Source organism: Acinonyx jubatus, chromosome E2 (assembly GCF_027475565.1).
Source record: "Acinonyx jubatus isolate Ajub_Pintada_27869175 chromosome E2, VMU_Ajub_asm_v1.0, whole genome shotgun sequence".
NCBI lineage: Eukaryota > Metazoa > Chordata > Mammalia > Carnivora > Felidae > Acinonyx > Acinonyx jubatus.
In genome coordinates this window covers 30,503,755-30,516,331 of record NC_069396.1, presented here as the reverse complement: position 1 = coordinate 30,516,331, position 12,577 = coordinate 30,503,755, and the positions used below count along the sequence as shown (strand labels likewise).

Below are 12,577 nucleotides of genomic sequence, written 5' to 3'. Positions count from 1 at the left end.
CAAAAGGGCTTACAATGGTGACTCCTTCTTCTGTCCCTTTCAGATGTGTATGTATCTGTTGCCATTTGAAGTGTCTTTCTCAATGATCTGAGAGCCATATAGGGCCTCTGTCTCCTAGTCTCTGTAGGGAAAAAAAGAATCCCAACTTCAGTAAATCGCCTGCTGGCAGCTACAGCTGGCCTGATCACATTTACACTCACCAAACCTTTCTAATTTTTTGGTTCAGCTCCACTCTCTCCCATCTCTACTCCTTCATTCGCACTTTAAATCGTCCAGTCACTGCTGCATAGATTGGAACGGAGTTCAGCTCTTTACCTTACTGTCAATAGTGTCTGAATAAAATCTGTTTTACCCCTTTAACTAACGCCTGGCTTTGTCTACCACTGATAATAGGCTTCTCCGAGTGATCTGGGCTTCTTCACAGTGTGGTGACTGGGTTCAAAGTGTCAATGAAGACAGAAGGAAGTGATCCCATAGCAGACAGCAATGTGTTATTGGCTCCTCAAACATAAAAATGTTTTATACCATGGGGGCACTTGGCTGGTTAGGCATCTGACTCTTGATTTCAGCTTAGGTCATGGTCTCACTGTTTGTGAGATCGAGCCTGAAGTCGGGCTCTGCACTGACAGCACAGGGCCTGCTTGGGACTCTCTCTCTCTCCCTCTCCCCTGCTCAACCTCTATTTCTCTCTCTGCTTCTCAAAATAAATAGACATTTAAACTATGTTTTATACTATGCCCACTTATAAATCAAAAAGGATTGTTAATAAGTGATTCAAGTCTACTATGGGTATGAAAGAGAAAGCAAAATAAAAATAAAGGAATAAAATTAAGCCATTTGGGTGACTGAGGATACTACAAATGCATCACTTACAGAAAACATAAATTTGCCCTTTGGGAAATAAAAGAATTACTGCTTTTTAAAAAATCCAAAAATTATTTGAAAGGCTCACATAAAATTAAAACACAGGAAAGAACAAGAAATTAGGAGCGATGCTGAAATTTGAACTTAGGCAGACAGGCCGCCCTTGCTTGCTATTACGCTTGCTATTATCCTTATTTTTGAGATAAGGACACCCAGATATTGAGTATTCATTTTGGAGACACCTTGAACACTAAATCGTCACGAGTCCTTTTTTTTTCTCTTCAATACGGTCCTGCTGAATGGCCCCAACATGGGGGCCTACTTAAAACGTAGCGAAGCCTGTTTTATTTTAGCCCAAGGAACACTACAGGAGTTTCTTTTTTAAATATGATTTTTGACCTACGTGGGCTTCCGGCCCGAACTACATTTCCCAGCAGGCCGTGCTCAGAACTACGGGTGCCTACTTGAGGTCTAGCTTCCCTGGTGGCGGCGCAGTCGCCGTGCGGACGGCCGACGGGCGGGCGCTTCGCGGTTTGAATGGCTGCGGGCCCGGGCCCTCAGCTCACCTGAGGTCCGGCCGCCCAGGGGTGCGCTATGCCGTCGGGAGGCGACCAGTCGCCGCCGCCCCCGCCTCCTCCTCCGGCGGCGGCAGCCTCGGATGAGGAGGAGGAAGACGACGGCGAGGCGGAGGACGCCGCGCAGCCGGCCCGCTCGCCGGCCCCTCAAACCCTGCAGCGGTTCGAAGAGCTGTGCAGCCGCCTCAACATGGACGAGGCGGCGCGGGCCGAGGCCTGGGACAGCTACCGGAACATGAGCGAGAGCTACACGCTGGAGGTGCGCCGCGGGGTTGGAGGCGAGGGGCTTCCCGGGCCTAGTCGCCGCGCCCCGCCGCGGGAATGGGCCCCTCCCCTCCCCGGGTCGGGTGCCCGGCGGGGACCCTGGGGCCGGCCCCGGGTCTCCGGTCCCCAGCCTGGAGGGCGGCGGGGATCCTCCCTGCGCGCCTTAGTCCTGGGGACCTGGCTGACGGCAGGCTCCTAGCGGCCCAGAAAGTGAACCCCGTCTCGCAGCTGTTCCCTTTCGGGTTCCGAGTGGGGGCCATTTCTTGCCCTAAAGTGGCATCGCGAGGCCGAGGTCGTGCCGGGGTCACGATCGCAAAGATACAACCACCTTGTCGGCCGAATGAACAGGTGCAGTTGTTACGACCGTCAGGAGAAGGGGAGGGGACGTGGCTGTGCTCCCACGGAGATTAACCCGCGTTTAGCGCCGGGGCCGCTAGGCTTCTCTCTCAGTTCTTTTCCTGCTGTGCCCACTGCCTTTGTCCCGGCATTGCATCCGTGGAGTAAACGCCTTGTTAAGTTTCGGGCTGTGCTTGTGTGTCAGCTGTGTTCCTTTCCCTCGGGCAAATGAAACGGGCTTTCTGCCCCCCTGGATATAGACACACGCCCGCATTTGTCCCTAGGAAGCTGGCACTGCGACGACCTTGAGGACCTTTCGGTCACCCCAGACGTTGGCCAGGACCCCGTAGCCGCTGTGATTTCGGCTTGTTGTGTCCCTTTCTTCGGATGGGGCTTGCAGATGAGAAAAATGGCCATTCCAGCCAGTGAGGCTCAACCCTGTAGGCACCTCCCCTTTATGGACCAATGGGAAGTGACGCGGAAGTCGGGATTGTTTATCAGCTGTTTGCTAGTGTGTGGCGTTGAACTGGAGGCCATATGATTTTCTTAAGCTGTTTTACGGTTTGTGGAAAGAGTAGGGCAGATAGGCTCAAACTGGGAAGGCCTAACCAAAGTATCTTTAATTATAATAGTAGGGTGTTTCCGAGTACATGTGACTCACTGAGGTTACTTTGTATTCTTGCCTTAACAGGATTGTATTTCAGTTCTTCCCCCGTAGTTATATGTGCAGGGGCGTGGGGGACAGGCCTAGTAATCTAGTGTCCATAGAACTTGACAGACCTAGGTGACATTGGACAATTTACCTAACCACTCCAGCGCTCGATTTTGTGAGACGTGAATTTGAGATTCTTTGTACCTGCGTCGCAGAGTTGTCTTGAAGGTTTAATAAGGGAATGTGGAGTTTCTGTTGTGGACAGTGCTTGTGCTCCGGAGTTTGCAGAGCTCTTTCCTATACGTAGGTGATGTGGCCGCACAGGCCACGTTCCTATTTATTTTTCAGTGGTTCTGTGGTCAGTGGTTCCTGTGGTTCTTTGGTTATGGGCAGAAGTGCTTCCAAATAAGCTTTTATTTTATCCTCACGGTAATCTTTTAAGTTACATAGAACAAGTACTATCACCATTCAGTTGAGGTGTCTCAACCCATGGGATTAAGTTGTATGAAGTCCAGTGTTAGGTAAGCAAGCGGCTAATAATGGTTAGTAAATTGTTTTTGAAAACACGTTTGATTAGCTCAGTTTACCCAGTAAGTGAATGAACATTCATTTATCAATTTTTTTTCCGCCTGTTTTTGGCCAGATACTGTTGTAGATGGTGGGGACAGAGCAGTGAGCAAAACTTAAAAACCCCCACCCTCATGGAGCTTGTTGTCAGTGATGATGTGAAATAATGGAGGATGTCAGGCTCGTGGAAAATAAAGCTCATATGATATTTAATACAGAGTATCGGTTATAGAATTTTATCTTCTGATTTCTTGGTTTTTTATGCTTTCATTCTCACAGCCCTCAGATAAGGAAGTTGAGGCTCTCTGTTCATTTGTCCCACATGGGGACCCCCAAAGCACATGTCCTGAGAGAGTGAGGCAGGTGGAATCTTTATTGCCTTTTATGATCTTACAAGTTACCTAGCATCATCTGCACCTCGGTTGAGATAGTTCAAAACGAGGGCATAGAACACAGATTCCTGTCTCCCAGTGTGAAAATGTCAGTGTCACAGTATGAGAATACTCGGGATGGAGCCGTCATTGAAAACACAGCTTCCCACAGACATAAAAAATTAAACTTTGTTTAATCATAAAAGTTTTTTCATATTGAAATGTATATATAGCTCATCAGGTAAAAATCAATATTCCTTTATTTTACAGGGGAATGATCTTCACTGGTTAGCATGTGCCTTATATGTGGCTTGCAGAAAATCTGTGCCGACTGTAAGCAAAGGGACTGTTGAAGGAAACTATGTATCTTTAACTAGAATCCTGCGATGTTCCGAACAGAGGTAACTATGTCAGAGTTGGAAAAGTAGAGTGTGACAAATGTAAAAGGTCAAAAATCATAGTGATAGAATTCTCTGTTTATCATTTCCAGGGCATTTTTGTACCTATAGAGTGCTGAATTTAGAGACTAGGTCATGGCTTTCCTTTACCGCATCTAAGTTGGTAGCCATTATATTTTACTTCTTTTGTGAAAAGTATTGAAATTTTAATGTATTAAGACTTGTATGGGAGCACCTGGGTGGCTCGCTCAGCTGAGCGTCCAACTCTTGATTTCAGCTCAGGTCATGATCTCACAGTTCATGAGTTTGAGCCCCACATCGGGCTCTGTGCTGGCCTGCTTGGCCTGTGTGGTGCCTGCTTGGGATTCTTGCTCTCTTTCCCTCTCTCTCTGCCCCTTCCCTGCTCACTCTCTCTAAAATAAATAAATAAACTCAAAAAAAAAAAAAAAAGACTTGTTTGTATGAAGAGTAGTATTAAAGGTTAGGACTTATTATTATGTGATATTGGAGGAATTCTAAATAAGGATATTAGAGAAACTTTAGGAAATACTCTAAATTGTAAAGGTAAATAAAATATGGTATTACACTTAGAACTACGTGCCCAAGATTTGTATCTTTATATATAAATATATGGAATGTGTAAATACTTCTCCATTTGCTGCTTGGGGGGATATGCAACACTATTGCAGTCAGTTTCTGAAAGGGTCAAATAATGTTTTAAAGAAGAGGCAGAAATTGCTTTTTCTATCTGTTGTGTAATTGAATTGATTATATTTATTTGTGCCTTTTGGGTGAATTTTCTCTTATGGCTTATTAAAGATTGGTGGGAAAAAGGATATTTGGCAGTTTGTAGGGGGAATACCACTGTCAAAATTTATGTACCTAACGGTTTAAAAAATCACTTACTATTAAAATAATTAACAAGAAATGTAATATTCTATCTGTAGCCTATTTATTAACCTTGAACTCCATCCTGAGTTATATTTAGGCCTAAGGACAAGAGGCAGTGCATAAAGAGTTGAACACCTGGTCTGCAAACCTGCAGAAGTGGACTTAAATAAGGTGCAAAAGTAGAATCATTACGGAAAAGCAAAGTGGAGACAGAGTAATCCAGTTAAGTGACAGACAAGGAACTTTAGAAGCAAAGGTCAAATTATGGAATCATCATAAACCATAGTAAATTGAATTCATCCAACATTTTAATGCAAGTAAGCTAGTTCTAGGCTTCAGTTGTGTTTCCATTTCAAAAACTCAGCTTCTATCTTTAAATTTTACCTCTGGGCTCAGATTATTTACTTTTTTGCCATAAAGGACTAAAACGGATTAAAAACGAAGAGTATGTTGGGAGAAGATATTTACAATGTGTATAAATAACAAAAGATCAGTGTCCAGAAGTATATAGAGAATGGCTAACAAATGGTTGCATGATTGACAACTAAATGGGTCCTAAAAAATGGGTAAAGAATATGATTTGACAAAGCTCAAAACTCACATAGCTAATAGATGTATGTAAAGAAGTTCAGTCTCACTGGTAATAAGGAAGTTCAAAGTAAAAACAAGGTAACTGTCATTCTCATCAGATTGGGGAAGTTTGAAGGCTGATAAAATCCGCTCTAGTCACTATGTAGGGAAACAGGAAGTCTGTATTGCTGGTGTGCATTGGTGAGAGTATAAATTGGCACAGCCACTCGAGTGGCAAATTTGGCAGTCTCTAGTAAAGTTGGAGATGCACCTTCTCTGACTCGGCAATTCTTCATCTTGGCCTAGTTCGTAAAGAAGCTCTTACATACAGGTGCAAGAATGTGTTCATTACAGCCTTTTCGTGTTATAATGTAAAATTGGAAACCTCAATTTGCACTGGTTGGGGAACGAATGCAAAAAATCATGGTAGTTCATATGCAGGAATATTTTTAACATTAAAATTAATGAATTAGATCTGTACATATTAATGTTAATCTCAGAAACATTGAATGAAAAAGCATGTTGCTGAATGCTACTTACAGTGTGATACTATTAATATAAAATCTTAAAACCACACATAAAGATGATACTACTTACTGTTTATGGATACATATAGATCCATATATGTGTAGATACAAATGTATAGATACATATAGATTCGTATATGTATAGATTCATATAGATGCCATATAGTAAGGGTATTAAGTAGTAAGTATATAAAAGCAAGAATGGGAAGGATTCGGACTCACTTGAGAATGGTGGTCATCTTTGGGGAAGAAGAGGGGGCCATGGGTTTGGGGAGGAGTACAAATGAGAATTTGGCTGTTTCTGTTTTACCTGAAGCAAACACGGCAAAATTTATTCAATATGTTAATGTTTGTTAAATCTGGCAGTGGGATACATAAGTCTTGGTTACATTACTCTGGCTGATTGTTTTATATTTTTATATATTTCATAATTTAAAAAGTCAGGTCATCTCAGAAAAAAGGTAGATTAGGAAAATCAGAGAAATTCACCAATCTGTAAGACAGGAAGCTAGTCAGAGGCATGAGTTGTGATTTTATATCACTGTCTAAAAGTAATTTAACAAGTTCATTTGATTTAATTATATTTGTGTTCTCTCCCTTTGTGTTAATTTTGAAAATGTCTCATTGTTTATTTTTAATATCAGCTTACTTGAATTTTTTCACAAGATGAAGAAGTGGGAAGACATGGCAAACCTACCCCCACATTTCAGAGAACGTACTGAGAGACTAGAAAGAAACTTCACTGTGTCGGCGGTAATTTTTAAGAAATATGAACCCATTTTTCAGGACATTTTTAAATATCCTCAAGAGGAGCAGCCTCGTCAACAGAGAGGAAGAAAACAGCGGTATATACGTATACATATTTTAAAAATTTTTAGTGTTTTATTCATTTTCTGAGAGAGCGAGAACGGGGGAGGGGCAGAGAGAGAGGGAGACACAGAATCCGAAGCAGGCTCCGCAGCCCGGAGCCTGATGGGGGCTCAAACTCACGAACCATGAGATCATGACCTGAGCTGTAGTCAGACGTTTAACTGACTGAGCCACCCAGGCGCCCCGCACTATGTTTTTTTTTATATTTGTTAGTCAGGACTACACATTTTTAAAATCTGTTTTGCAGTTTTGATCCCTCGGTTTGTGTCACTTAGCTTATTTTGCTAGTCTTAAAAAAACAAATGTGATTTCATAAGTAATCTTTCTTTCCGATGGCTCTCTTTTAACAATAATTTCTTGCTTTTCATTGTATGTTAGCCATAAAGAATTTGGCTTCCTTCATATTGCAAAGTGTATGGGATTATTGTTTCTGTAAACTTTCCCTTTTTATTTAAGCAACCCAAATGCAAAAGTCAGAACTTAGTATTTTCACCAGTTAGCCACCTGGGTATCGAATTTGACTCCTTAATTTTCTGTTATTGGCTATGTTGACTATTACTATTATTTTCTGTATATTATAATATCAACTGTTTCTCTTATTTGACTTCTGTGTCCGACATAGAAATCGATAATCCCCTCTGAGCTGGCTTCTGTATGTATTTTGATGTTTATAACTAATCAAGAGTAGACAAACTGGATGGAGGGAGAATCAGGGGACAGAAACTATTATGAATTTGTGCTTTCTGATCATGTCTTCAAAATCTGTAACCTGACTCTGGCTCAGTGTTTTCCATCTTTCCTGATAGATAAAGGCAGTCATGGGATACACATTCTCTACCTTTATCATGAACACTTTTTCAAAAAGTAGAAATGGAAATTGTTCTTAAGATAGAACTAGAAAAATGTTGACAAGAAAAGTGGGGGGAAAAGAGTTACTACAATTGAATGAATAATGGGTGCTTCTCTTTCAATATAAAAATATTTCCCAAATTGTGAAGGATGTTTATAGTAAGTGAGCAGCTTTGAAAAATCAAACAAACTATGTATTTTCTTGGATAGTTGACCCCACTGTTATGGAAGCAGCTGGTCCAGTTTGCTTGTAATTTGGGGGGAGTTGACTATGTACAATTAAATAAAGTTTGGATAGATGCTTTGTTGTAAGTCTGAGCGAGGCTGATGTGATCATTCACAGGAAGATATAGAATATCTTCTTTCTTTGGAGTGTTGTAGGAAATGATTTTAGGTTGTGCTTGCTTTGATATTTATTAGGGTATGTATATTACCTAATTCTGGTTAAGAAAATTGTAAGATAATTTTAATTTTAAAAGCTTAAAATATAGTGTATACCTTTATTAGTACTTTTGGCTAATAATAATAATCATGTATACCATTTACTGAGCATTGTTATGGAGCAGGAACTGTCCAAGATTTAAACCTGTATAACTTGAATGAATCCCTATGACAACTATATAAGATTGATGCTGTTGTTACAGGCGGGGGAACATAACCCCTTGAGAGGTTAAGTAATTTGGTCACAGTCACATAGTAAGTGTGGAGCTATTATTGACACTGGTAGTCTGCTTGCAGAACCCATGTCCCTTACCACTTCTCTGTAGTGTACCCCACACATACCAGTCTCTGAAAGTTTGTCACTGGGTATTTATTGAGAACTTACTGTGTGAAGTATGTTGTTAGGTATTTTATATAGGACACAAATATTGAAAAAAAAAAAAAAAAGCCCATAGCCTCTGTCTTTTGAGAGCTTACGGTATAGTTATGGAGAGGAGGCATGTATAAATGCAAAAGATAACAAAAATATACAACTTCTGAGGCAAAATTAAACCACTGGGCATGAGCCAGTCAGGTACAGTTCCATGAAGTAAGGAACGATGGGTAGGATTTTGATGGGTGAATTTGGAGATGTAGATAGAGCCTTCTTTGTACAGGATGTGTACATGAAAATAGCAAAGAGGCGATTGGCTGAGTAGGTTCAGTAGGTCAAGTTCTAGGGTTCTCAAGTCATAGATTCACTGTTGAGAGTGGCTTGAGTTCTAAGCTAAAAAGCTTGACTTTAAAAAAATTAAAAAAATTAATTTTAAAAAGAGGCGTGTCTGGGAGGCACGTTGGTTGAGTGTCTGACTCTTGACTTCGGCTCAGGTCGTGATCTCAGGGTTGGGGAGATGGAACCCCCATCGGGCTCTGTGCTGAGTGTGGAGCCTGCTTGGGATTCTCTCTCTTTCCTTCTGCCCCTTTCCCCAACTCTCGCACTCTCTCTCTCTCTCTCTCTAAAATTAAGAAAAAAACGTTTTAAAAAAAAGTTTGACTTTTATCTTGGTAGGCATCAAAACTGGATAGTTATCATGTGCCTAGGGTAGGGTGGTCACTTCTAAAAGCAGGGCACTGACATTTAATCCTTGCCACGGACTGGTGAATTAAGTACAAACTCTACCCAGGAGACTAATTGTTCAGCAGATAAAGAGACTGGGGCACATGGGGGGCAAGTGTGTGTAGCTAAGGACGGTGGGGGAACTAAACCCTAGTCTCCCGATCTTCCCTTCAGAGCTCCTTGTTGGGATGTGGAGACAACAGATGTCTTATCTGAATATTGGCAGAGGTTTTGGTAGAAAAGCCAAGGGCGTAAAACAGATCTGAAACTCCCTTTAGCAAACAACTTGGCAAAGTATAATGGATAGTCTTAACAATAAAGAATAAGGAATTATAGCAAACCCAGAATTTACCTTAAGTAGTCCTTTTGTGACTTGATACAATCTGGAATATCTTTGGGGAGGGAGGGTTTACAGTTCCTTAGCTATGATGAAGGGAAAAAAATAGAGAAATACCTGATTGCATACATGGGTCCAAAAGCAGCATGAGCCTTGCTGGTGTCATCAAAACATCTATGGTCACTCATTTTCTACCTTACCTGTCTTGACCTTGAAAGCCTTTTATAGTTCTTCAGAATTTTCTTCTTTCTGAGGTGAACTCTTTCCCTGGCTTTGTCCTTGCCAGTGTTTGGTTGGAGCACAACTTCTTGTACATTTTCCACGTGAAATAAATCTGCTGTCACTCCCTTCAACTGTGGGTTTTGTTTCTCACCTGATTTATAGTCATTTGTGATGTCTTTTTCAAATTCTTCTGTTATCTCATGACTTTCTTTCTCCCCTGAAGGCGACAGCCCTGTACCGTGTCCGAAGTTTTCCATTTTTGTTGGGTGCTTTTTATATATGCAAAAGGTAAGACAGAGCAATATTTATCTAGATGTTAGCTTATGTAAATGTCCAGGTACTACTTTTGTCAATCTGTATTGTGTATCAGGAAAAGATTCTCAACCGAGAACTTTCTCAATGACTTTAATCTCAGATTCATTTTTAAGTATTGCCTTTTTGTAAGTCTTTTGAATGTCTGTAATGTCCAAATCTTATATTAAATGGAAAATCCTTTTATTTTGTTCTTCCATAACATCTTTTCCATCCAGAGCTATTCTTCTGAATTATGGACCAAAAACACATTAGTGGTTTGTATTGGTGTCTTGAGCTGTATTTTTCGTGAGCCGTGTCTTATTTTGTTGAGGGTGACTGCTCATCCTCAGTGTAGTTCAGATGACTTTTTGCATCTTGTTCAGATAAATACATTTGCTCAAATGCCTTTGGATACAATTTATTTTCTCTCCCTTCTCATCTCCCTTAACTTACCCAAGGTCTGTATTCAGGGAAATATGTTACTATTTTTTTGTGTCCTGTCTATATTTCTATGTAGAAATGATTCTTAGTAATCTAAAGAAGAAGAAAAAATACAATTACATTAATTACATAAACTATGTAGAATGCCTTTGCTATTAAGAAAGCCCAATCAAATGCAAAGTTATCATCAAAGAGTCATAGAGCTGGAAGGAATTTCATAAATGTAAGAGATTTTCATTATTAGATCCAGTAGCCCAAATTATTTACTTTCAGGATTAGGTAACTGAGGCCCCAAAATTAGCTGCTAGAAACAGAGCTAGGATTTGAACCCAGATCTGGTTCTTGGTTTCATGCCAGATGTGAAGGCCCTTTAGCAAGGATGTATCACTCCATTGGTCTCTGGGTTTGGTGTGTCGGATTATAGCTGGTTCTTTCTAGCTATTTAGGTGAGAACTCATCCTTCCTCCCTGAGCTGTGTGGTTGATTGAAAAGAAAAGTCTTTCTTCTGCCAAAAATAAACTGTTAGTTATTTTTCTGCCTATCACACTGGCGTGTTTCTTTAGTGGAGATAAAGGTAATATGATAAATGGCACAAAATGGAGGTGTAGGAGCATATAAACGGCTCTCATAGTAGCCAGTAACCCCTGCTGCCGCTTTTAGCTTGCTGTGGCTGGTATTATTTATGACACTAATCTTGTCATTGGATTGTGGGCAAGGGTGTCTGACTTCTGGGATTTTATCTGTTCTTATGCTTTTTATGGTGTATATGTATCTGGGAATGAATGTGTTTGATACTGTGGAAATTATTTAAAAATTTTATTGTCCTTATTTACATTTTGGTCTCTCTTGATCAACTGGGTGGCATATTTTTTGTCTCTGCAGTTAACTCGGTGTTGGAGTTGTATTATTAATTCAGTCTGTAATTATTTAATCTGAAGAGTCTTTGTTTCCTGACAGTCCAACACCGTGATCTTTTATGATTCAGTAAGATCTTTTCTGATAGAGTTGTTTCATTAGTTTTATTCAGTTCTTGATTTAGTTATTTGGGGAGAGTTGTTTTGTACTCTTTTATAGCCACCTTTCTCATGACTTCCTCTGCAGCATACGGGCATCCCAGATTATGTTGTTCCTGATAGATAAGCCATTTTTTTTGCCTGTTATCTTTGTTGACTTCCTATGGCAAGTACACCCTCGTGACAAGTTTGGGCTTGTCATCCTGAAGGGCTTTGTGGCCCCAAGACCAATTTGGTGCCACTTCCTGTTTTACAATCTCCAGTCTCTTCATTCCTGATAAATCAGCCAATTTTGGAGTTTCAACAAGTTATCTTTGTTGTTGGAAAGATAACCTACCTCACAAAGTGAGATTTCTTTCTAAAGTCAGGATTTGAAACTCGAAGTCTGTCACGTTGGGACAGTCCTGGAGTTTAAATTAGATTCTGACCTGTGGGGCATTTTTTGTTAGAAGTTACTGTGCTGCTCTTTTTTTCCTTTATGGCAAGTACACACCAGTGACAAGTTGAGGCTTGTCAGTGTGATGGGCTTTGTAGCTTGAAGCCGTAGGTGCCACTTCCTGTTTTACATTTGAGAAACCGTCTGCTTTAATATTAAACATCTTTATAGTGGAGCCAGGCAGGTTAGTTTGGTTCTATCAGTACAGCACTTAACCACCTATTCTCATTCGCCCTTCTGGCAACAGAAAAGCATTTTTTCTCTTTAACTCATTTAAATTGATTTGTTGAATCATCTGTACGAAAAGAGAATTATCCTGCTATGCAGAGGTAAGTGGTAACTTTCTTTGGAGGAAAGGAGAAAAAGGGGGGGGGGGGGGGAAAGCCTGAAACAAAGCAGTATGAGAGAGAGAGAGAGAGTGTGTGCGCGTGCACGTGTGTGTTTGCATGCATTTGGGTAGGCATTAAGTGCGAACATGTTTAGAAATAATTCCTCAGATGTATGTTAGCTGTTTAAATTGAATTCATGTGATATAAAATCACTAGGAAGACTTTACATGCTGT

At 40.7% G+C, this 12,577-nt stretch overlaps 1 protein-coding gene across 6 annotated transcripts in view; it reads left to right on the top strand.

The window, feature by feature from the left end:
• Positions 1 to 1,338: 1,338 nt before the first annotated feature.
• Positions 1,339 to 12,577, top strand: part of RBL2 (RB transcriptional corepressor like 2) — a 55,480-nt gene continuing 44,241 nt past the window's right edge. The window contains exons 1-4 of one of the 6 annotated variants that reach the window (XM_053211126.1): positions 1,339 to 1,698; positions 3,900 to 4,030; positions 6,660 to 6,860; positions 10,054 to 10,118. In XM_053211126.1, coding sequence (XP_053067101.1) covers positions 1,459 to 1,698; positions 3,900 to 4,030; positions 6,660 to 6,860; positions 10,054 to 10,118 — 637 coding nt within the window. In that variant the 5' untranslated portion in view covers positions 1,339 to 1,458. Of the gene's footprint in view, positions 1,699 to 2,561; positions 2,601 to 2,720; positions 2,874 to 3,899; positions 4,031 to 6,659; positions 6,861 to 10,053; positions 10,119 to 10,177; positions 12,344 to 12,577 lie in introns of those variants that run through there. The other 5 variants (XM_053211127.1, XM_027044500.2, XM_053211128.1 and 2 more) reach the window with 5 other exon arrangements.